Source organism: Culex pipiens, chromosome 2 (assembly GCF_016801865.2).
Source record: "Culex pipiens pallens isolate TS chromosome 2, TS_CPP_V2, whole genome shotgun sequence".
Classification (NCBI taxonomy): domain Eukaryota; kingdom Metazoa; phylum Arthropoda; class Insecta; order Diptera; family Culicidae; genus Culex; species Culex pipiens.
This window is the reverse complement of record NC_068938.1, coordinates 77,174,130-77,199,412: the sequence shown is the minus strand read 5'-3', so window position 1 is coordinate 77,199,412 and position 25,283 is coordinate 77,174,130. Positions and strand designations below refer to the sequence as shown.

General features: G+C 40.5%; 7 protein-coding genes across 7 annotated transcripts; 4 read left to right on the top strand and 3 right to left on the bottom strand.

The window, feature by feature from the left end:
• Positions 1-2,346: 2,346 nt before the first annotated feature.
• Positions 2,347-3,750, bottom strand: LOC120413565 (uncharacterized). The gene is made up of 3 exons (XM_039574444.2): positions 3,336-3,750; positions 2,680-3,275; positions 2,347-2,615 (listed from the first exon to the last, which is right to left on the bottom strand). Exons 1-3 carry the CDS (start codon positions 3,337-3,339, stop codon positions 2,367-2,369), a joined length of 849 nt encoding a protein of 282 aa, XP_039430378.1. The 5' UTR covers positions 3,340-3,750; the 3' UTR covers positions 2,347-2,366.
• A 432-nt stretch (positions 3,751-4,182) lies between these two features.
• Positions 4,183-5,293, top strand: LOC120413577 (uncharacterized). The gene is made up of 2 exons (XM_039574465.2): positions 4,183-5,103; positions 5,177-5,293. The coding sequence occupies exons 1-2, from the start codon at positions 4,378-4,380 to the stop codon at positions 5,291-5,293; spliced, it is 843 nt and encodes a 280-aa protein (XP_039430399.1). The 5' UTR covers positions 4,183-4,377.
• A 1,005-nt stretch (positions 5,294-6,298) lies between these two features.
• Positions 6,299-9,454, top strand: LOC120413525 (uncharacterized). Its single transcript, XM_039574397.2, has 2 exons — positions 6,299-9,265; positions 9,325-9,454. The coding sequence occupies exon 1, from the start codon at positions 6,399-6,401 to the stop codon at positions 8,997-8,999; it is 2,601 nt and encodes an 866-aa protein (XP_039430331.1). The 5' UTR covers positions 6,299-6,398; the 3' UTR covers positions 9,000-9,265; positions 9,325-9,454.
• A 1,684-nt stretch (positions 9,455-11,138) lies between these two features.
• Positions 11,139-13,202, top strand: LOC128092648 (uncharacterized). The gene is made up of 2 exons (XM_052706924.1): positions 11,139-12,703; positions 13,147-13,202. The coding sequence occupies exons 1-2, from the start codon at positions 11,392-11,394 to the stop codon at positions 13,200-13,202; spliced, it is 1,368 nt and encodes a 455-aa protein (XP_052562884.1). The 5' UTR covers positions 11,139-11,391.
• Positions 13,203-14,270: 1,068 nt separating this feature from the next.
• LOC120413553 (uncharacterized) lies at positions 14,271-14,910 on the top strand. The gene is made up of 2 exons (XM_039574432.2): positions 14,271-14,674; positions 14,731-14,910. The coding sequence occupies exons 1-2, from the start codon at positions 14,363-14,365 to the stop codon at positions 14,908-14,910; spliced, it is 492 nt and encodes a 163-aa protein (XP_039430366.1). The 5' UTR covers positions 14,271-14,362.
• A 13-nt stretch (positions 14,911-14,923) lies between these two features.
• On the bottom strand, positions 14,924-23,838 carry LOC120413552 (elongation factor Ts, mitochondrial). Its single transcript, XM_039574431.1, has 3 exons — positions 23,681-23,838; positions 21,796-22,382; positions 14,924-15,366 (listed from the first exon to the last, which is right to left on the bottom strand). The coding sequence occupies exons 2-3, from the start codon at positions 22,379-22,381 to the stop codon at positions 14,999-15,001; spliced, it is 954 nt and encodes a 317-aa protein (XP_039430365.1). The 5' UTR covers position 22,382; positions 23,681-23,838; the 3' UTR covers positions 14,924-14,998.
• LOC120413514 (uncharacterized) lies at positions 22,687-23,480 on the bottom strand. Its single transcript, XM_039574373.1, has 2 exons — positions 23,043-23,480; positions 22,687-22,932 (listed from the first exon to the last, which is right to left on the bottom strand). Exons 1-2 carry the CDS (start codon positions 23,478-23,480, stop codon positions 22,687-22,689), a joined length of 684 nt encoding a protein of 227 aa, XP_039430307.1.
• Positions 23,839-25,283: the final 1,445 nt, after the last annotated feature.

Here is a 25,283-nt window from a genome sequence, read left to right as displayed (position 1 = left end):
AGATGAAGTTATTAAATTTTCTTTATTTTTTATTCGACATAAGTCAGAAATTTAATTCGATACCCTAACTTAATAACTTAATTCACAAAAAAATCAATTGAGCTACTGTGAAAAACAAAGATGAGCATCTCATATCTCACAGTTGCTATTCAAAAGTTCAGAGAATTTTACAATTGCATTAGATGCTGGGAAGTGCGCAAGTGAACTTCTGCTAGACGTGTGGCATTGAAACGTACGATAGTAGGGGAAATATACCCACTTTAATCACACTAAGCCGTTCAACCAACTCTCATCACTTTTTCCGTTTTCCGCTATTGAATCAACATTTTTGAATACATCAGCAATGGAGAGTTAACTACTTTGGAACAATCAAAAACACTTTATGAAAGCTTTAGTTCATGATCAAAGTGATGATAGGCCGATAATAGAAATTGGTATAGTTCCCCTATGATCAGTATGCTGGATAACGCATTCCTTAAGCTAAGAACAAGATTGTCCGTTCGACGCAGTGGTGAACGCAGAACGCTGTGCCAGTTCGATTTTTCCAACAACTGTCAGTCGAACAATCTACAGGGGTTGCTTTGTTCAATGGTCGATGACTGGCAGGCTATGATGACAGGCGCAAAATTTTGCGTTTGCGTCCAGGTCTGACGGACAATCTTGTTCTTACCTTTACTCTACACGCAATATAATTTATTAGATATTCTTGTTTCGTTGAGTCCTCAACTTTGTTATTACAATAAACTTATAGAACATGCTCTATGGGAAATTCTTTTTAACAAATTCAATTCACTTAGAAACAAATCAATTTGCATTTTTTTGAGCATGAGCATGAGCATGAGCATGGTTGACTGCCAATGAGCTGCTACTCCGTTATTGACAGATCAGCTGAAGTTAAACAATGAATCAAAAATGATCAGTGGGAGCCAACCATCCGTTCACTGTTTAACCCCTGAAGACCCCGACTTTATTAGTCAATACCGGCGCCCTCCCAAGAAGCCTGCAGTTCAACAAAAGGGAGGAATGTTAGTCCGATAGTTGAAGTTGGACTTTCATAACAAACCCGTCGGCGAGCCTTCCGAGCAACGATGCTATGGGAAGGTCTTTCTAATGAGCACACCAAAACACTCGCGCACAGGTATTTAAACACTGAATAAATGTAATTATTCATCACGATTATCCAGACGTCATTGATGATATAGGAAGGACTTTTTTACAGTCATTTACAGTAATACTTAAACTTATTTTAATGCAACAATTCACACGACGTCGTGCCTCCCGATCAACGATGATGTAGGAAGGACTTGAGCAAGCCGATCAGGATGAAACACGAAGCAAAATTCTTTTCTTTTCACACACAATGCCACATAATTGACCGCGCGTCACCACCCAACAAATTGAACTGATTTTCTTCTGCTTGTGGGCAAGCCAACCAGGATGAAACACGAAATAAAATTCTTTTCTTTTCACACACAATGCCACATAATTGACCGCGCGTCACCACCCAACAAATTGAACTCACAAATCATTTTGCATTTTTTTATGTAGAAACATGTTTCTTCACTATCCAACTCGTAAACATCAAATGACGGGAGCAGGTTAGTCTCTTTGTTTACACTTAGAAATTGGCCCTACTTCATTGTTTTACTAAACATGTTGTTTCTCCAATAAAACAAAGTTCGGTTGATAAAATTCTGAAAAATCAATAACACTATCAATATTTGTGAATAATTTAAAGTACACTTGGTTCTGGGAACCCTAAACTTCATGCTTCCCCTCGAGTTGAACCTGTGCAGAAATTTTGTTGGTTGGTGTAATGAGATCAACTCTATAAAAATTTTAATTTTCATGGTCAAGTTCCAAATGCATCATTTCCGTTTCGCGCAACACTTTTCGTATTTCTGGATTGACACCGCAACAGAAACAGAAACACGGAGAAAAACCAGTTCCCAAAATCGTGAACAAGCGTTCACGAAACTGGAAACCTTGAACACTTTGTTCGTTGTACGATTTTAAAAACAAACCATGACATTGTAACACTCTGTTTGTGGTTCTCATTTTCATGAACAATTGTTCGCGATTTTGGTAACTGTTTTTTCTCTGTGTAGGACACATTTGTTCAAAATATCTTACTTTTATTTAATATAAGGGAGCGTTCTTTTATTACGTAACGCGAAAAATCGGACTTTTAGACCCCCTCCCCCCCCCCCTCGTAACAAAATTTCCATACAAATTTTAAAAATTTTGTATGGAGCGTAACACGGCCTCCGACCCCCCCCTCCCCCCTACTGCGTTACGTAATAAAAGAACGCTCCCTAAACACATAAATACTGTTTACAACTCCACAACTTTCCCCCCATTCCGAATCACTCCACCACAGCCGCCGCTTCACTGCTGGTGATGGCCATCGGCGTCGTCGTCGTGGTTCCTGCTGCGGTCGTACTGACACTGGCCATCGTAACCGCATCTATCATCCCAGCCATAACCGCCGGGTTCTGTTCGGCCACGACCAGCGACGCCACCAGGATGTTGATCATCGTAATGATGGCCACCCCGACGGAGGTGATAATTTTCAGCTTCTGCCGCTTTGCTTCCGGAAGGTTCTTCTTGGTGAGCTGTGGGATCACGATAGTCTTGAAGCAGTTGGGATTTGTTTGGGGGGATTTGATGTCATGTTACCGAAACGATGATCATGGTGACGGCCACCAGCATCTGCAGCACCAGCGACATGATGATGAACGTGATGCAGGCCAGGTACGTCTGCGAGCCCTGGTTGTAGGTTATGAGCAGCCGCAGCTGGTTGGCGTTGGCCGTCAGCAGGGAAATGTCCATCGCGGACTCGGCGATGCTCTTGGAGATGTCGTACGGGTGCGTCTCGGATATGGCTCGCCGGTCGGTGACGTCCGAGTGGGCGTCCGAGTCGAGCGGAGGTCGCGGTGGAATCGGTGGCAGAACCGATGGTATGCTGCGGATTCGTACGGTTGGCTTGGTTGAGGACAGTGGAACGATGGCCGCCGACGAGGCTTTCAACGTTTCCGGTTCCACGTACCCGTCGGAGGTGCCACTGTTGGTTTGTGCCAAATTCAGGTCACTTCGTGTCCTGCGGCCAAACACGGGCAGGGCTGGTGGTCCGGTGTTTTCGTAGAATGGTTCCGGGCTGGATTTCCGCGGTGGCCGCTCAGGTTGGTACAGATCCGTGGTGTCCTCATGGCGCTCTTCGGAGACCTGATAGCTCATACTATCGCCGAAGAACGGAATCGCTCCGAAGCTGAACCCTAGAAAGAGCAACTGGCGGTTAGTGTCCATCCTGAACGAGCTTCCAAACTAGTACGTACTCATGAGGCAGGCTCATCTACTCAGCTGGCTGCGCAGATGTTCGTTTGATTGGCCCGATTCTAATTAGCGCAAGAAAGAATACTCTAAACCTAAGCCAAGAACTAGCCCAATCGCTGGTCAATCCAGGACTAAAAAAGTTTGCATGCTGAACAGAGTGGTTTGTGTCCAACAGATCCAGTGAACAATCGAATGCAGTCAACTGTGGTAAACGGCTTGATTCTGCGTAGATTTACACATCGTCCCCAGCATTGATAACATGTGTTCGATCTATACGCCAGGTGTATTTGTTGTTGTTGGTAGACTACCGGGAGAGTTTAATGAACGTAGTGGAAGGAAACTTCCGGTAAGCTAGTTAGTCCGCACTGACTTCAATAGCCAAGTGTTGATTAATGATGCATTGCGCTGTGCATTCCACTAAGTGCTGCAAAGCGTGATTGAAGTCTGTTCTGAGTGCATCAAAATGTTTTTGTATTTGACGATTTTTTAAGAATTAGGACAAATTTTTATATGAGAAAGAGAAAAGACAAAACTTGAACAAAAATGTGAAAAATTCAGCATTTTTCAAAAGAAAAATTATTTTTGTCGATTGTTAAAGGATTTGACAACGTAAAACCAAGACAGCCTTTAGTTCAATTATGTATTATTGAATTTCAACTCTGCTGGAGTGGTATTTCAACTTTGGTCTTGTTAAATGTATAAGCTCAATACATTTGTTTTGTTGCCAGTAGTTATCAGCCGAGTTGTGCAAAAAGTGCAAGTTTTTCTTGATTATTTTTTTATTCAGCTCACAACTAATGTTTTGTTATTAAAAATACATGAAATCTATCTGTATTCCTTTAGCAATATACATCAATTTTAAATCATTTATTTCCCATACAATCAACCCAATAACTTTAAAACATTGAACGTAAAGAAGCACCCCTGCCTTCTCCATTTAGTCAGACAAACTTGACCAATTCTCACCTACTTCTTGGCACCACACTTGAATGAACACCGACCTCCCGCCACCAGCAAGAACGCTTTTCCTAGGCTCGATGCGCTATGCCGTTCATGGCGGGTGTTCAGAACATTGCTGACCGCCAAACTCGCCAACGGACATCGCGCGCGCGTGTGCTACCCGAAGAAACCCTCAATTTTATTGCCTATAATAACTTGATTGCACCGTGCGGAGCTGCTCAGTCGAATCGCGATCGACGCGCAATGGACGCAGGATTGACCGCGGCAGATTGTCCGGGGAACGCACCGAGGAGACAACACTACGAGAAGAACTCCAAGAACCAGCAACGAGCCGAGCAGGACATCAACAACAACAACTCCAACATCTACAACAATGGGGCTGTGCATATCTTCACCGGGAATGAGAAGCAACGGCGGCCAGCAGCGGCGATGGCCGGACAGGTGGTCTATGACCGGAACGTGGACCGAGTGCGGCCACAGCTGGACAACGAGTGGAGCAACTACGAGAACACTCCGAACCGAGCGGCACAGGAAACGTTTTACCGGAATCGGAGCAGCATCGAGAGTGCCGAGAGTCGACGATCGTCGGCCAGGGATGGCGACGATGATGAGGGACCGATCAGCACCGAGACGTACCGAACTGTGGTGGAGAATGCGATGAACGTGGCCTTCCTGGCGGCCAACACGAACCAGCTGCGGCTGCTGACCGAAACCCAGCAGGAAGCACCGTCCTACCAGGCCTGCCTCGGGATGGTCATCACGTCGCTGGTGCTGCAGGTGCTGGTCGGGATTTCTATGGTCACGATATCGGTGAGTGAGCTGCTGGAATCGCGTGATGTGCAGCAAACTAATCGAAGCGTTGCGTTTTACGATTTATTTCTAGATCAAGAACGATCAGCGGTGGCGCAAACTGAAAACGATCGCCTCCGTCGGGGTGGCCGTTATTGCGATCATCAACCTCATTGTGCTTTCGTTGTTGAATGCGGTTATGTTACAATAAAGTGTGTTAAATTTGTTTTATTTTGGAATTTGTGAGAGACTTTCTTCATCGTTTCGATGACCGACTTATTTAGTGCAAAATATGTTTAATATATGGCTCACTTGATTGTTTTAACAATTTGAAAATAGTAGTTTATGCAACAAGTTGCAAAAAGAGGATTTTTTCAGCACGAGTCGTACATTTATCCAACGAGGTTCACCGAGCTGGATAAATACGAAGAGTGCTGAAAAAATCAAGTTTTGCAACGAGTTCCATACAACATTTTTTGCAATTCCAAAAAACACACTGAGTGAAATTTTATATCAAATTCATATCATATCTCCGGAACGGCTGAACCAATTTTGAAGCGCCACAATTCAAAAGAAAGGTTATTAGTTGGGCTTTTAAGGAAAAATATGTTGACGTCCAAAAAAAAAACTAGCACTTTTGATTTGGAGACTTCCTGTTTGACGTGCAATGGCTGAGATAAGCAGACGACCTTTGTTAGAAGTCACTCAACTCTCAAACGTTCAGAGCTGTTTGCTTAGCGTAAAAAAAGCAAATGGTAAAATTTTGGTATAATATTGCAGGAAATACTTTATTTTTAAACATAAACTTCGAATCTGAGCAACAAATTGAAATTGAAGTAGTGCACCAGAGAACAATTAGGAAGATGAGCATTTTTGTTTTAAAAAAACTCGTTTTTAGATAATTGCTTGGTTAAATTGTTTCAAAATGCCTCGAAATGTGATTAAAACGACTTTTTCCTTTTGTTAAATACATTGTTTCTAAAGCAGGGGTGTCCAAAGTTTTTGAATGCCGGGCCAAATTTGTAGCTCACATGAGCTTGCGGGCCATACGTGGAAAATTGTTAATTTAAAAAAATCACATTATTTCAATCTTTAAAACACGTTTCTAAGAGATAAAAATTTTAAAATTTCAGATTTTTTTTATTGCGAGTTGTTTGTGGCTTTCTCAGTCAATAAAACAGATCAAACGATTTTGTTGTTTGAAATTGCCCGGGCAATTTCAAACAACAAAATCGTTTGATCTGTTTTATTGACTGAGAAAGCCACAAACAACTCGCAACAAGTGTACCAGTCGAAAACAACCCATAAACAACAATATGGCTAACATACAAGTTGGTTTTTTCGAGCACATCACTATGAATTTTGGACAAGAAACAACAACCAAATTCAAACACTACGCACTTAACAACACAAGACTAAGCAACATGACAACAAGGAAAAACTTCCTGATCCAATGTCGCCGAAAGGGAGTGTTTCCGGCACACATCGTCAACACCCTAAAATGCACGCATCCATTGCTGGAGGACAGGAGTCCTTACATGGGAAAACTACAAAGGATAATGGACAAATTCAAAAAGGCGCTGCTTAACATTGAGATTAAGCATACGTTTTACAAGATCAAGTGTCTAAAACGGGATTTGGAAAACGGCAAGTTGGACATCGTTACCTCAGCCAGTCCTGATATTGCATTAGGATTTATCACCACCCAGAATCGGTCGTTCGAAAACAACTTCAACAAGACACAACGGAAGACCAACGATAAGTTGAACAAGCTTATGGAAAAATTGGTTCCGGACGAAACCGTACCAACACTAAACGAACGATCGATCCTAAATGCCACAACACTAACTGTGCCTCCCCAAACAACACTTTTGCTCAGCCTCGGACCGAAGTTCTCACATCCGGTCACACGCTTAGAGCACATCCCCATGTTCCACCTGATAGCCGATGTCGAATCGATACTCCGTACGTCCGACGACCAAGCAGCCCAAGACAAGAACAGATGTCTTGCAGCAACACAAATACAAAACCACATATCCCGTATCAAATCAAATCGCTACAAAGATTCACTTCAAGCGTTTTGTGACAGCGCAACCCGAGAAACAAAACGTTTTCTAGCTGAACATCCGGAGGTATGCGTGTTGGAGTCGGACAAGGGCAAACGTATGGTCCTAATGAAGGTGACAGAATATGACGAGAAGATGAACGCTCTTCTTACCGACTCGACGTACAAGGTTCTTCCCAAGGACCCAACTCCGAGCGTCGAACGTAAGAACAACAACTTGGTAGACCGACTGCTGGATTTACACCTTATCGATAAGGACACTGGCAAACGGTTGAGGAACAAAACATCGATATGCCCACGCATCTATGGTCAACCGAAGGCACACAAGGCAAACCTCCCGTTGCGCCCAGTAGTCCCAAACATCACGGCGCCGACCTACCAACTCTCCAAGTACCTGTCCAGCATCCTAAAACAGGCACACCAAAGCATTTTCAACATCAAAGACAGCTTCACCTTTGTAGAACAGATACGGAACGTGACGTTGCCCCCCGACTACTGCTTGGTGTCGTTCGATGTCGTCTCGCTATTTACGAACGTCCCTAAACTGTTGGTTATCCACGACATCATTGCGTGCTGGGACGTAATACAACGGGCAACGGACATCGACCTCAGCCTTTTCCTCGAATTGGTAGAGTTTCTGTTGGACAATAGCTACTTCTGCTTTCGAGGAAAGTTCTACATGCAAACGTTTGGGACAGCCATGGGGAGCCCGATTTCGCCAATTTTGGCCGACCTCGTCATGGAGATTCTCTTGCTGAATGTACTACGCCAGCTTGAGTTCGAGGTTCCGGTGCTCTACAAATACGTAGACGATCTGCTGATCGCTCTACCAAACAACAAAACTCACGACACGTTGGCGTTGTTCAACAGCTACAACGAACATTTGCAGTTCACGATGGAAGAAGAGAGAGACAGCAAAATACCGTTCCTGGACACCGTCGTCATCAGGAACCAAGACCAGACCGTGTCAACCGAATGGTTTTCCAAGCCCATCGCATCTGGGCGGCTGTTAAACTACCTGTCGTTTCATCCAACGGGAATGAAAATCAACGTAGCTGCCAACTTCATCCACCGAGTGACATCCCTTACGACCGACCAGCCCCTACAACAGCAAAAACAAATCATTTTTAAACACCTGCGCCTCAACAATTATCCAACAACCCTCATCAACAGGCTGTGGTCCCGCAATAACATGAACAACACAACAGGTAACCACCCGACAACAACATCAGAAACAGCCCAAACAACATACAGATCCTTGCCCCACATCCCGATCCTCACTAGTGCACTAATTAGCTCCTTTAAAAATGATTTTCCCAACACTAAAGTAGCCCGCAAAACCCTCAAAACAAATTCCCAAATCCTCAAAAACATCCGTGACCCAGTACAACCTCTGCAAAAGTCCAAAGTTGTTTACAGTATCCCCTGTAACAACTGCCAAATGACATACATTGGCATGACTAAAAACAAACTCCAAACCAGAATGTACGGACACAAGCACGATGTAAACAAACTTCAATCTGTAGTGGTAAGTGGCATTACCAATATCGAAGAGCAGAAAGACAAGCTAAAGGATAGAACTGCGTTAATTGAACATTGTATTGAAGAGGGACACTCGTTTGGTCTGGACAAGGTCCAGATCATCGACAGTACATTCAAATCCACTGCTCTGCCGATATTGGAAATGTGTCATATTGCTGTCAAAACAAACACAGTTAACCACCGTACCGATGTAGAGAAGCTTGGCACTACCTACACAGGAATACTACACTCCATCAACACACATATTACACGCAGGAACAATATCAGCACAAACACGTCCCTAGAGGAACTCACCAAAAACCAAAAATGAACCCAACATTTGAGCCAAAACTATTGAGCCAAAACTGTACCAATCCCATGTTGTCCCAAAAGTAGCCAAGTGATCGTAACAGTGCGTAGTGATAGTATGAGATCTCTGAACAAATCTCATGTTTGTGCAGTATGTTCTTTAATTATGTTTTATGTTCAAATCTAACCGTTCAATTTTGTACCAATAGCACCACCAACAACACCATCCCCCTAGACACGTCCCACCGTTTGCAACTAACGTTTTTAACGATAACGATTAGACCATAAGTATGTCCATTTCTTTGTTTGTTTTGATGTGTATTTTAACTTGTTTCAACCAATTATAGTTTCCCTTGAAAAAGGCTCAAACCCGAGCCGAAACGTCGGGCAATTTCAAACAACAAAATCGTTTGATCTGTTTTATTGACTGAGAAAGCCACAAACAACTCGCAACAAGTGTACCAGTCGAAAACAACCCATAAATTTTTTTTATTTTTTGTCATTTATTATTTCTATTCAAATTTTATTTAAGGTTTTTGTTCTTTTCAGCACTTGTTATACTTTTCAACATTTTTGACTCAAACGATTCATTGACGCAATGCATGGACATTTGTCCTATAATTCTGTTTAAAGGGTGTTTTCCGAATTGCAAAAAACGTTGTACGGAACTCGTTGCAATACTTGATTTTTTCATCACTCGTCGTATTTACCTCAGTGAACCTCGTTGGATAAATGTACGACTCGTGCTAAAACAAAATGTTAAAATGTTGAGACTATGGCTTGTTATTTCAGTTTTTTTTTTTTTTTTTGTTAAAAAACTTTGGAAAATATTAGCATCAGCCTGAATATATAGAAAAACACTAATTTATAAAACAGAATTGTTCAAGCTTTCAATAAACTGGTTTAAAATTTATTGAAATCAACAAAATGAAATAATATTTAAGCAAAACATTTTTTTCGTAATGTATGTACATCATACTGTATGTCTTACGCCAATATGATGGAAGGTGAAAATCATTGCAAATCAATGTACCTTTAAAAAATGGAATATGTGTGACCTAGAAAATATTTAACTTGTGGATATTTGTTTTTTATTATATTTTAAGTTTTTTCATATATTTTGATGGAGGTGCAAGATAATCCATAAAGCTTCGTTTTAGGTGAAGATTCACGAAGTATCGTGCACCTCCTTTTAAAAGTATATACAATATTAAAATTTAAATAAATTAAAAATTTCCAGGTTAAAATATTTTCCATGTCACAGATATTTGAAAAGAACATCTTAAGCGTCCTTTCCACGAAGAAATTGTTTAGATACATTGATTTGCAATAATAATCTCCTTCAGCCATGGCTTGATGTCCATATACGTCTTAACAAAAAAAAAAGTTTCGTTTAAAATTGTCATTTAAAAAACAAGGTGCCTGTCACTGTGCTTCTTACAAATGTCAGCCTGAAAGTAAGCAAATTGAATTTTAATGTTCAACAGATCATTAAGGTCGGATTTCTTTTAGTTATTCATTCAAAAATAACAATTTAATATTTAAATTTATTAGCTTTGAAAAAAATATTTTCAAATTTGAGGTTAAGCAAATAAATCCAAATTTACTTACAAAACTGGTCTTCTCAAAATGCCTCTAAAACTGAAGATATTTTTTGATTTCTGTTTCCATAACGCATAAAACTTGTAACCTAATAACTAGAAACTTTTTTCCGTTTATTTACTTTACTTTACTTTTACTTATTTTTCTTGAGAAAAACATGACGCTTAGAGAGTATTGTAATAATCCTATTTATCAATGTTTTAAAAAGAATTAACTAATAATAATGAACTAACTTTTGAAACATTTAAAAACATGTGGAGTCGGAGTCGGAGCCAACCATTTATTGAAAGCTGGAGTCGGAGTCGGAGTCAGCTAGAGTTGGTAGGCCAGAGTCGGAGTCGGAGCCAACCATTTGTTCAAAGCCGGAGCCGGAGTCGGAGTCGGAATCAGCTAATCTGAGAAAGTCGGAGTCGGAGTCGGAGTCGTTTGAAATATGACCCGACTCCGCAGCCCTGCTTTATTCACTTGGGCTCAAATGATACCAAATTGCTTTAAAAAAATAATTAAAAGGGGAAAAGAGGCACACCTGGGAGGGGGGAACAAGAACTGTCAGAACGTGGGAGAGAGGAAATAAAGGAACACGCGGTGGAAATTGCTGGATTAAATTCGGTGTTTTTTATTCATTTATAACCCGGAACAGAACGTAACATTTGGCGACGAGGCGGAAAAGAACCCGCAGGAAGCGTGTGAGTGAAATTTGGTTCAATCCGGCGGCGAGAACTCGGAAAATCGGTGAGGGAACCCCGAAGCCGCACTTAACGTAAACAAAAGAGCGACTTGATCCGGACGAGAAGCGATTGAATTCGAGCACGATGGTAGATGCAGCAAGCAACTCGAGTGTGTCACCTTTTATTCCCGGGGACACATCCACGGTGTCGGCCCGGTGGAAGAAGTGGAAGCGTGCCTTTCAAATCTTCCTCGACGTAAACAACGTCACGATTCCCGCCCGGAAGAATTCATACCTTCTTCACTACGTGGGACTCCAAGTGCAGGACGTGTTCTTCAGTTTGCGAGGGGAGGAAGCACCGGCAGTTCCGGCCGGCTCGGATGAATTCAAGGAGACGATGAGGCTGCTGGACGAGTACTTCCTGCCGATGAAGTGTCTTCCGCTGGAGCGGCACAAGTTCCGGAACCTGGCACAAACCGACGATGAACCCATCGAGAACTTCGTTCTTCGCCTCCGAGAACAAGGCAACCTCTGCGAGTATGGTGACCACTTGGACGAGGAAATCAAGGAACAACTTTTCGAAAAGGGTGCATCGGATGACTTGCGAGCGAAGATCCTCAACAAACCGCAAATGACACTGGCCGAAACAGTGGAAGCAGGTCGAGCGATGGAGACAATCGAGAAGCACAAGACGAACACGACTGTGGCCCAGGTACCGGAAGAAATCCACCGAGTAAGATCCAAGGCAAAGAAACGGGAATGCTATCGATGTGGCCATCAGGGCCATTTCGCCAACGACGATAACTGCCCTGCGAAAGACCAGATGTGCAAGCGTTGCGGCTTAATCGGCCATTTCAAGAGCTGCTGCAAGACGAAGAAGCAGAAGAAGAAGGTGAGCGGAAAGGGTACGCGACACGCAACGGCCAAGCATCACTCTTGTGATTCGGATGACTCCGATGACACGGAGAAACAAAGCGGAAGCGATTCGGATGAGGACAGTGTGCAGTATCTCTTTGCGACTGATCCGATTAGAGAAGGAAGAGCTGTTTGCGCTGTTGGAGACGTTCCCATCGAGTGGGTGATCGATTCAGGAGCCGGCGTGAACGTCGTTGATCGTCGAACCTGGGAGTACCTGAAGCAGCAGAAGGTGCGCGTCAACTTCCAGACAACTGCAGCAAAAAGAACGGTGAAGTCGTTTACTGGGCAACCGGTACAAATCACTGGAATGTTTTCTGCGGAGATTGCTACGAAGGTAAAGGGAGTCGAAGCAGAGATCTATGTGGCGGAAGATGGTGAGTGCTGCTTGCTGGGACGAAGGACAGCGTTGGATCTTGGAATTCTCAACATCGACAAGACGGTATGTGTGTCAAGTGACAGCGAGGCAGTTTGGGAAGGAATTCGGGGAACAAGCGAAGTGAACTGGAGGCGCGACCTGAAACCGGTTTCGACACGGGAAGGTGGCTGTGACCCTTACAGCGCTCGCGAGAAATCACTTACAAAGTATTGTCCATTTCTCTCGAAGGTACACGCCGCGCGGCATTTCAGAATGTGCCGCAGACACTGTTGCCAGCGATTTTCTGCACTTTTGGTGCAATAAAAAACATTTCCGGCAACAATGCCATGCGATTCGAAGAAGAAGATCAACAAAAACAAAACGCACAGTATGGGATTTGACAGCGCGCATTTGCCGAAAGTGCGGCGCGTCGTTTCGAGGCTGGTATGCCGCGTGTCTTTTTCGGGAATACGCGCAATATGTGACGTTTGAGGAACTTCTAGCGGTTCGTTGAGAGCTTTCGATGAAGATGGACAGTAATCGAGCAACCCGGAAAAAGAAGAGATTGTTGTATTCTGACTAATGCAAGTTAAACGTGTAACACTAACACCACTACACGGGGAAAAGAGGCACACCTGGGAGGGGGGAACAAGAACTGTCAGAACGTGGGAGAGAGGAAATAAAGGAACACGCGGTGGAAATTGCTGGATTAAATTCGGTGTTTTTTATTCATTTATAACCCGGAACAGAACGTAACATATTGTTTTATATATTTCTTAGTTCATTTTTAGTATTTTAATTTGCGTTTACCATGTTCAGTTTAAATTTGTTTCTGATATTATTTTGCTTACTCTACCACCTTCTATCACCTTTTGTCTATCTTGTTTTTCATGTTTTACAGCCACTTTTTCAATTTTTTGCTTGTTTTTCACGTTTTCTGTTATCAAGACTAACACTTCAAAAGGGCCTAACATTCAATATTACGCTTTTTTGAAATGTTGGTCTTAATTCAAAAAATGTTTGTCTTGATTTAAAAAAAAATCAGTATTTTTTCCGTGTACCTTTTTTCTGAATAGTCCTCAACAATACCTACAACTTTGCCGAAGACACCAAATTGATCAGAAAATTCACTCTGTTACAGCTGTTTGAATATTAACGTACCCTTTTTGTATGGACAGCTGCCAAAATTGTATAGAGACTTGTATGGGTGAACCAATGACACAAAATAGATTCTTTGGTCATAGGGAAGGCCCGAACCAAGTTTGAGCCAAATAAAAAAAAAAATACAAATAAAATCCATTTCCGGATTTGGTAGAGAATTTCTCATTTCTTCTTTCCAATGCAATTTAAAAAAAAATTGGTTGATTTGATTTTTGGCAAATTTTTAGATTGAAGCCCGTTTAAAGGCGGGGTTGGGTTGTAAAGGGTTAATCAAATTTGGTGAAATTTGGGGAGATGTTAGTAAAGTCATCCATCGAATTTTGAATATAAGTGTGGTACCTAATTTGCCTCATTTTTCTACTCTGGATAAATATTAACTTATCTCGGACACTCGATATTCAATGTTGAAGAATTTTGTGAAATTTTCATCTCTTTCTCATAAAATTTACCGAGGGTTTGGGAATATGTTGGCTTGAGAATATCAATTTTGTCATATCCACTAGAATTTGACTTTTTTGTTAACGATAAATTTAATCGAATTTAAATAAAAAAATAAAAACTCATAAAAACTGCAGCACTCCCTTTCTTAAACCTTAAAATCTCAGCAGCCACTATATTTGGCGATCCTCAAGTGTCATTTCACCCCCAACAAACCCCGCGAAATCCATTTACCAGCGAAACCATGCCCCGGGTACCTGCCGTTGTATTTTCGGCACCTTCCATCACCGGTGGTGAATCCTCAGGCGCCGCCAGTGGCAGCTCCACCGCAGACGGCACCTCTCCCTCAACCGACAACCACTGCGAGCGGAACCACAAATTCTACGCCAAGGTATCGATCGACTTTGGACTGCTGATCACAACGCTGGTCCAGATGCGAGTCGTCGTGGGTGAGGACCGGAAAAAGGACTACATGATGGTGTACCTGCTGTACTTGTTCATCGCGATCTCGTTGGCGGTTCAAATCGCGGTTCTGTTGGCTTATGTATCGCTGCACGTGAGGAACTTGAATCGACCATGTTGGTTTATGTTAAAATTACGTATTTGTTTCAGTTCGTCCGGCATCACACACCTTGTACCAGGCTCAAGTTCTTCTTGTCGCAGGGAATATTTCTCATCACCGTCCTCAACGTGCTCAGCGCATGTTTAGTGGAAGCTTTGGTAGAGTTACCTGCTGAAAAACCAATGCAAATCCCATCACCAACAACCAAGATAGAAACGCTACTAAATTAAAACCAAATTGTCATTTGTTCAATTTACCAACTAACAATTATATTTCATATTTGGAATAGTTACAAATTAGCAAAAAAACCCCTCTTTTTCAATTCGTCGCCCTCACATTTTCCTCCTCCGCCTTGACCTTCTCGCCGCACTCGAACCGCTGGAAGTCCACCACCTCCAGCTGGTTCGCCTCCAGCACCTCCCCAACGGTGTAGCTCGGATCGGCCAGATACTCCTGGTAGATCAGACACGTCTCGTCGTCCTTGTCGGCGGCCGGCTCGTCGCGGGCTTTGTCTCCGAGGCGGGTCGGCTTCATGCCGACCACGTGCTGGCAAACTTTACGCGCCACCGCTTCGCCGTTTGAGTCCTCGGCGGCAGCAGTGTGGCGGAACGCTAGCAGGCTGCCGTACTTGCCAAACGCGGGAACGTCCGGGGTGGAGTCGTCGGCGGGTGCTGGGTGGACGTAGCCTGGAAGGGAAAAGGAAGAATTCATAAAAAAAATGTTGTTTTTGTTTATCCGGAAAAGCTTTAAAGTCTCCATAAGAATAAGATTAAATTTTGTTTGATTTATATGGGTCATGTCATGTCATGTGTATTTTTAACGCTTTCACTAAGAATATATTTTTTGAAAATGTAGTAAGTTACTCTAAATTGTTCACAAAATACCGTTTCTTTCGAAAATACTCAAATTTTCAAAATTTTTAATATGGGTATCAAACGAAGCGAAATTTTGTAAGCGTTTTTACTTTATTCAAACTTTATCAGTATTTTTTATTTGTTGAAACTATTTTTTTAACAAAATTTGAAAAATGGGTACTTGCAGGCCAAGTGCGAATGATGCTGATGATACCTCTTCAGTTGACGCTCAGGCGAAGAACATCCTGGAAGAAGCGTCACTGACTACGTCCGTAGTCCTGTTAGATCATTCTTGATCAAGACAGTATAGCTCTGGTTCCTTGCAAGTGTCCTATTTTCTTACCTCCACGTTGGCTTGGTTTTCATGATGACCTAGCTGGTGGCCTGTGGAAACGGATCGTAAACCTTTGACCACCGCGGGTCAAAGTCGAGACGGCTAAAAGCAAGGGGCGCGACAATGTGGGAAAGGGAAGTAATTTGTGATTGTAGACGGTATTGTTTTGATTCGCAGTATGTTGAGTCAACTGCTGTGGATGTAACTGAAACATCGCACAACATCTCTTCTTTCCATTTCATCTACCACCTATCTTCTGTTTATTTTGTTTCACTGATTTTCTAACGCGGCTTCTGTTTATTATCCTCCATTTGATTTCGATTTTACTCATTTGATTCTCTTATTTCTCAACGCTTTTCCACTCTATTTTACCAATTGATGCTGCTGTAACAAACTTTCTGCTTTCCTTTAATTTGGCAGCGATGTCAATTTTGTTTATCATGTGCCTTTTCTTTATTTATCTATTTGAATAATTTCTCATCTTCCCTGTAAGTTGCCCTCAATACAATCTAAGCTTGTTTGTTACTTCTATTATTCATTATTGTTAATTTCTTTATCTACTTCATAAATTACTATCTTTCTTTTACTATTGATTCTTCAAATAGTATATTTCTTTCACTGTCCATTGTTTTCAATCTTCACCCTTTTCTTCAAACAAATGAGGTTCGAGCCCTTACTCAATTTTTGGAATGATTAAAGGATTAACACAAATATTACTATTGTACTTTTGAAAAACTTTTCTAAAATGCTTAGGACCAAAATATTGTAACAAAACACCGCGACAAAAGAAATAGCAACAGATAAACACGACTCAACAATAGGGAAGATTTCAGGAGAAAACAATACACCGTAAATAACAATTAGTTTTTGAATTCAAACTAAAAATAAAACAGTTTTTGCTTAAATGAAAGTTGATAGGCACATTATGAATGGTTATACTTACATCAAACCCTACGTAATGTACCACCCCCGGCCGAGTTAAAATCCGTAACCGGAAAAGAAGGTGTGCATGCCTGGCACGAACACTCAAAGCGTGTTCTAGCGTGTTGCTCGTACTGACTCAGAGCAAGGGTGAGATGTAGGTGTAAGGGCAGTGCGTGTTCGTCGGGAACCTGGTGCATAAGATCGGTCAAGGCCCGTTCTTACACTGAAAATTGCGAATAACGAATTGCGAAAAATGGTTTGCATTTTCAAATTATTAGAGTAAACGGTATTTTATGTTTTTTTTTTCTTTTTGTACTTTCCATATTGCTAATTTTGGAAATTTGAGTACTTTAAAACAATACGGTATTTTGTGAACAATTTTGGGTATTCTTCAGGGCTGCGGAGTCGGGTCCATGTCAACCGGTTCCGACTCCGATCCGACTCCAACTCCGGCCTATCAACTCTAGCCGACTCCGACTCCAGCTTTCAACAAATGGTTGGCTCCGACTCCGACTCTGACTCCACATATTTTTAAATATCTCTAAGTGTCATATTTTTCTTAAGGAAAATCAGTTCGAATCACAAAACGGAAAAAAGCTTCGTATACGTTATTGAAACAGAACCAAAAGATGCGCAAGGATGTGGCCTACACGCTAGTGATGTTTTTGATAAACGCGTTAGTGGCCAAAGTGCCCCAAAAATAGACATTTTTGAAAAAAAAAAGTATTTTTACGGGGTTAAATCCCATTTAAAATTGAAGGGCAGAGCGCCAGCTCCTGTTACGTCCAATCAAGCTCATATTTGGGATTTGGGCTCAGTATGCCCTCCGGAACAAACCCCTGAATGTCCGCCAAAAAGTCAATTTTGTTACATCGTAATGAACAGCATGCCCGAGATTATTCTAACCGGTTGAATAATATGTTGATTTAGATTTTTTTAAATTGTATTTCAAAAATAACTTAACATCCTATCATTTTTTTTATACTTTTTATTATAAGTTCCTTTTTGGTACTGAAATCTTGAGATTTGTTCAACGATAATTTGCAACGATATCAAAATAGATTGTCTGAGGATCAACATTCGCAGATTTAAGTAGAGAAATAGTAAACATTAATATATATTTATCATATTCAATGATTATTTCATAATTAATTGCAACTTTTTTGATATTTTTTGCCAGTGTCAATTATTTTGTGATTTTTGTGTACTAAGTTATAAACAATATGCGCATGCTGAGTTCCAAGTAATAGATTGTTATAATCGTTGATTATTTGTTGGAAGAGTTAGAGAAGAGCTTTCAGTGACTTCCGATTTCCAAAAACAGTGATTGTTATTTTTAATCTTTTTATGTACCTCGTAACTTTTTTCCATAAAAAAAAACATTTACTAAAAAACTCCAAGACATTCGGTTTTGGGGTAAAAGGTGATATGAGTGTGTACTTTTTTAAGAAAGAGCTGGATTAAATTAGGTCAAACTTGAATTGAAAGGGTACATAAATTTAGTCAAAACGAAGCAGTCAAGAAACAGTTAAATATTTCTGACTACAAGATCAATATTGTTTATTATTTTTTGAGTTATGATGCAACATACTTGGGTAAAAGGCGATAAACAGGTTATCATTTAGTGAAATTACACAATAAGAGCTTTCCAATCACAATAAATAGCTTCAAAATTATAATGGCGTCTATTTAAAAAAAACTTTTCTTAATCCACCATTAGGTGGGTGGTGCCTTCCTCACATTTACAAAGTAATTATGAAAATAAGTTTATGAAAAAAATATATACCTGATACAGACTTTTCCAGAACACATGCAGACTCTCATTTGAAGCAATATGGCAACAGGGCGTTTCGCATCTGCACTGGTAAACAGTATTACACTTTTTTCAGTTCACTTTTACACGAAAGTGTGTAATCATACTTGAACTGAAAAATCCCATACAAGTGTGTAAAAGTGAACTGAACAGTGTGTAATGTTGATTATCAGTGTAGCGCGACTCTCGCACGTAAACAAAAAGACCCGGCCTTATGAGGTTATGCAAAAAATCACCCTTTTTTGTATCTACAAAAATCATTTTCTTGGAATAACTTTTTAAATACTTTACTAAACAAAATGAAATTTAATAGGGTCTTAGGGGACCCCAAAACGAACAGAATAAGGTGGATCCGGCCAAAATCGGTTCGGTCAGTTCTGAGATAATCGTGTGGAAAAAATCGTGTCTACACACATCCCCACAGACATTTGTTCAGAATTTGATTCTGAGTCGATAGGTATACGCGAAGGTATATCTAGGAGGTGTATTTAAGAAGTTCATTTTTCTAGTGATTTTATAGCCTTGCCTCAGTGAGGTGAGGAAGGCAAAAAAATTAGAAAATAGCAACGCAGTGCATGCGACTAAAAAAACAATCAAGAAATTTTGTTAATTAAGCTGTTTTATATACATACTGAACAATTAAAAAAAAACATAGTTTTGTTGAATTTAAAATAACTCTGACTCCGACTCCGGGTTATCAGAAATGTTCGGCTCCGACTATGACTCCGGCTCAGGCATGCCAGATTTTGAAAATTTTCGGGCACATCACAAAAACGCAAATGAGTTTAACTTGATGGCAAAATAATATTTTACAAATCTGTTTTTGGCCAAAGAAGCAAAACATTGTTATCTTTTTCATGAGTAATACATTTAATTAAAAATCATCGAATAACATGGCAAAACAATACGTTTGAGCATTGAGCCTGTGCTCGAAAATCTTCAAATGTGGCATCCCTGCTCCGGCTCTTAAAATTTAGCCGACTCCGGCTCCGACTCCGACTCCAGCTTTTACGAGTTTTGACGACTCCGACTCCAGGTCCCCAAAAAGACTCGACTCCACCGACTCCGGCTCCGACTCCGACTCCACAGCTCTGGTATTCATACTTTAAAATTTACTACATTTTCAAAAAATATGTTCTTAGAGAAAGCATTGGAAATATAACATGATATGGTTGAATCAAGTCGTTTTTAGAAAGATTTTTAAAATAAGTTGTCGTCCATTATCGGCGATAAGACTTTCGCCGATAGAATTACCCAAAAGAAGATAACGATAACAATAGTCGGGACGATGACGATAACATTTGTCGTTTTCGTTAGACGATAATATTATCGACAATAATTTTATCGATTAACAATCATGATTATTTCATAATTAGTTGCAATGTTTTGATAGGATCAATACAGAGAGAAGGGAAATACTCTTTGGTCAATAGAGATCTCCACGGTTTCTCTCACGCACACCATCATTCTGTGTTAGTATTTGTATTTGAAGTATTGTTTTGGTTTTGAACGATTGTGATTGGCTGAATTCCAAGCAGCTGATTTTGTTTACACTTTTTTTACGCAGACATAGGCAAATCGAGTACACTCAACCCCCGGTGGTTGGTCACTTTTTCGTTTGACACTTTTTTAGTTTGTACCCCGTTGGTTGGTCAAAGTCAAACTAAAAAGTGACGAACTGTCACTTTTTACACGACGCTTACGCACACTATCAAAACAATCGTTAGGTAGTGCGTGTGAACTCCGTGTAAAAGGGGTGTCAAACTAAAACGTGACCCCGTTCGTTTGACAACAGTTGGTGTCAAACCATCGGGGTTTGAGTGTAGATCAATCGTCTGTAAAAACCAGCTGTTTACCACGTGCTCGTGGTAGAACAAAGGACACAGCTGATTTTGACAGACGAATCATTCTACTCGATTTGCCTATGTCTGCGTGTAAATTTTGTTACAAACTAACACACTCTCGCGCGTGGATATCTCTATAGCTCCACCAAATTTAGAGCTTGTTCAGAGAAAGTTAAGTTGAGGCAAAATAATAGGGTAATTATGTTTTATGTTTTATGTTTTATGTTTTATGTTTTATGTTTTATGTTTTATGTTTTATGTTTTATGTTTTATGTTTTGTGTTTTATGTTTTATGTTTTATGTTTTATGTTTTATGTTTTATGTTTTATGTTTTATGTTTTATGTTTTATGTTTTATGTTTTATGTTTTATGTTTTATGTTTTATGTTTTATGTTTTATGTTTTATGTTTTATGTTTTATGTTTTATGTTTTATGTTTTATGTTTTATGTTTTATGTTTTATGTTTTATGTTTTATGTTTTATGTTTTATGTTTTATGTTTTATGTTTTATGTTTTATGTTTTATGTTTTATGTTTTATGTTTTATGTTTTATGTTTTATGTTTTATGTTTTATGTTTTATGTTTTATGTTTTATGTTTTATGTTTTATGTTTTATGTTTTATGTTTTATGTTTTATGTTTTATGTTTTATGTTTTATGTTTTATGTTTTATGTTTTATGTTTTATGTTTTATGTTTTATGTTTTATGTTTTATGTTTTATGTTTTATGTTTTATGTTTTATGTTTTATGTTTTATGTTTTATGTTTTATGTTTTATGTTTTATGTTTTATGTTTTATGTTTTATGTTTTATGTTTTATGTTTTATGTTTTATGTTTTATGTTTTATGTTTTATGTTTTATGTTTGATGTTTTATGTTTTATGTTTTATGTTTTATGTTTTATGTTTTATGTTTTATGTTTTATGTTTTATGTTTTATGTTTTATGTTTTATGTTTTATGTTTTATGTTTTATGTTTTATGTTTTATGTTTTATGTTTTATGTTTTATGTTTTATGTTTTATGTTTTATGTTTTATGTTTTATGTTTTATGTTTCATGTTTTTTCAGAGAATCCGTTCCCAAGATACATTTTTTTTTAATTTTAATAGCCTTTTTGTATGGACAGCTCCGGAAATTTGATATTGGGGACAATTTCATTCAATTAAGAAGAGCTACAAAAAATATTCGTTGTCCGAATTCTCAGAGAATTGCTTTCTAGTTGTAATGTACAGAAATACTATTGACGGACGTGACATCAAAGAAATGCAAATGAAAAAAAAAATCTTGTTGTTGAACTTCAGACTTCATTTACGCAAGTGGACGGTTCTATTGTTCGTTGCAACTTACCCGTCAACTTCACCTCCGCCGGCGCCCTATAGCAAATCGCCCTGTTCAGCGACGCGTTCTCCCCGACCGTCCCGATCATCAGCGCCAGATGATCCCCCAGCGACTTGCCATCCTCGAGCTTGATCTGCTTCAACGCCTCGCTGTTCAGCCCATGTTTGGTCAAATTCGCATCCGTCTCCAACTGAGCCACGTATCGCACGCACGCCGCCGACGCCGCCTGCACAAAACTCTGGAAGCTCTGATTGCGCGCCACAAAGTCCGTCTCGCAGTTCACCTCGACCATGGCGCCAATGTTGTCCCGCACGAGCACGCCCACCAGGCCCTGGCTCGTGTTGCGGCCCTCCAGCTTGGTGGCCTTGGACCAACCCAACGTTTGTGCCTGCTCCTTGAGCCATTGCTCGGCCTTGGCCAGATCGTTGCCGTGCATCTCGAGCGCTTTCTTGCAGTTGGCGAACGTGTAGCCGGTTTTCTTGCGCAGCGTGGCCAGGGCACTCTTCTCGGCGGTGGCCGCCGCGTACCAACGGCAGTGGAGTGATGGTGCTGTGTTGGTGCCGGTCACCAGGCGGGTCAAGCGGGTGAGCATCATGCTGGAAATGGATTGGTTATTTGGTCACATTAAAACAATGCTTTCGCTATGCTATAATACTTTAATAATCATCTATAAAAATGAGTTACAATGGTAGATTCTTAAATCAACACGCAAATCAATCGTTAAATATGTTTTCGATATAATGTTACACTCTAAGTATCTTCATGTTATCAATGTAAAAAAAAGTATTTCGTAAATAAATAACATCAAATATGGTTCTCCGCAGGACCACAAACACTACACATGCTCTCCCTCTCTGTTCCCCGGAATGCTGACGTTACGTTTCGCCTCTCCCGTCCCCCTTAATCCTCTTCCCCTATCAGCTCGTCAAAGAACTCTGCAAACTCCTGCGCGTACGCCAACCGCTCGTTCCTCGTCCACGAGCTCGTATTCGGCCGGAACTGCATGACCTGGGTTAGCAACTTCTCGAATCCCATCAGCTCTTCCTCAATCCGCCGTTCATCTTCCGGATCTTCCTCGCCCGCCCCTTCCGTCGTTTCGTCCTCCTTCCCTGCTTCAGCGCCACCCCCACCACCAGCTCCCCCCGCCTTCCGGTGCATGTCCACGTTGGACCAGATAAAGTTGTGCACCGCTTGAACCAGTTCGTCCACCCCAGCCGCCTCGCCATCGTCCTCCTCCCCCACCGTCTCCCCATCACCCGCGGATCCAGCTCGATCACGTCCAGCACGTTGCAGAACTTCTTCGCCTCCCGGTACGTAATTCCCTGGTCCACCTCCTCCTGCAACTCCGCGCACAGCAAAATCCCAAACTCAATATCCGCCTCCGTAACAAAAGCCGCGTACTCCGGCAGTCGCTTCAAAAAGTCCCGATCGCGAGCATCAAAGTAGATCAAAATTCCTTCCAGCTGTTTCAGAATGGCCTCCGGCACTTCACCGAGCTCTTTCCCGCCCGGCCAGCCACAAAACACCACATCGGTTTCGTAGTACTTGGTCCGGATGTGATAGCAGTGGCCGGCGAGTCCGTCCGCAAGCACAACCGTGCCCTCCGTCGCCGGAGCCTTCCGCACGCGGCCAATCACATCTTCCGGCTTGACGGACGCGTCCACCGACACGACCAGCACCACGGGTTTGTCCATGTGTCACGTGTGGCGGTGGCCAATCTGAAACAGGCGGACCGGGAATTAGAATCTGTTTTGCGTGCGTGTTTTCTTTTTCGTTTGTGAGCCAGCAGCGCCGGAGTTACATCATTCTGGGCGGCGACAACGTCGTCGATTTTTGGCACGATTCGGGACCGAAACCACAAACCCTTACTATTGACCAAGTAAAGAGTACTTACATTACAAGTATCTGCCTGATTTAGCTCGATTTGATGCGAATTTCACGTATTTCACCACCGAATTTCACTCGAGAATCAAAATCGGCACTTCACACTGAATATTTTTCGCGAGGTTAGAGAGAAACGTCAAAAGCTTGACAAACGAGAGAAAAAAAAACAAGCAAGCTGCTTTATCGACGAGCGATGGAGAAGGATGTGAGCCGACATCACTCAAAGGGTAATTACACACTAAATTGAAATCATTGTTTCCAAAGTCGATGGAGGCGCCGTATCGAGAAATTAAAAAGAGAGATGTGAGCCGGTAACATGGAGTTAAACTTTCGCAACTGTCATGGTAAACTTCACAGAAGCTTGACAGAAAGTTTAACTCCATGTTGCACTTTTAATTTCTCGATAGTTTAAATCGAGAAATTAAAAGTGCAACATGGAGTTAAACTTTCGGTCAAGCTTCTGTGAAGTTTACCATGACAGTTGTGAAAGTCCATGTTGCACTTTTAATTTCACGATTACTGAAAGTTTTTTTGCAGTCCGTTTCAAAATTTATGTCACCCCCTTGCAAATCTGCCAGAACAATCAGGGGCAAACAAAATTTAATAAAGCTTAAAAATTTGTAATGAAAGAGAGTCTAATCGACTGAAACCAACTAGAATTCATTTTGCTGCATTGAAAATCATATTCAGTATGCTTGGGATCAATTGAAAATGTTTTAAATTTTTGTAAAATTCCGATGTACAGTGTCGCAAAAACATTATTTTTCAACCAAAAAAAAATTACGTCTATACTAGAATATTTGAAAACTAATGATTGCAAAACATCTGGACAGGTGTAAAATGCATTTATAAACAATTTATCATTGAAATGTCAATTCAATGGCTTGTAATTTCAATTTTGATAACGGTGTACTTTATCAAAATTTCACTAAAGTACTTTTTGATTGCAAATTTGATTTTACATCGAAAAATGAAGTTGAAAATTTTTTGCGACCAATATTTCGATTTTTTTAAATCTGTATTTGTTAAAAAATTTATAACTCGGTCAAAATTTTTTTGCACAACATGGAAATTTCTGAAAAGTTGGTATTTGATGTTCTCTAAAACATATATATTTTTTTTAAATGAAATAGTGTTTTTCTTTTGCAAATCAAGTTTAAGTGACAAAAAGTTAAATGAAAACTACCAAAAATTTTTTAACGAGTATCATTTTTTTTTTTTTCATTGTAGTACAACTTTGCCGAAGGCACCAAATCGATCAAAAAAATCCTTCAAAAGATACCGATTTTTGAATTTTCATAAATCATTTTTGTATGGACAGCTGCCAAATTTGTATGGAAATTTATATGGACAAACTAATGATGCAAAATGGCTTCTTTGGGCATACCAAAGGCACCCAAAAAGTTTCAGTCGGATTAAAAAATACAAAAAAAAAATCGAATGACCAAAATCTGAGAGAACTGCTCTCCTAAAGTTGAAATGAAAAAATAAAAAAACAGAAATTATGTTTTTTTTTTATGACAAATAACTTTTCTAAAACAAGTCATACTGGTTTCAGCTCTTGATCAAAATAGTATAGCTTTATAGTATTTCCTCAAAAATCAAACTTTTCG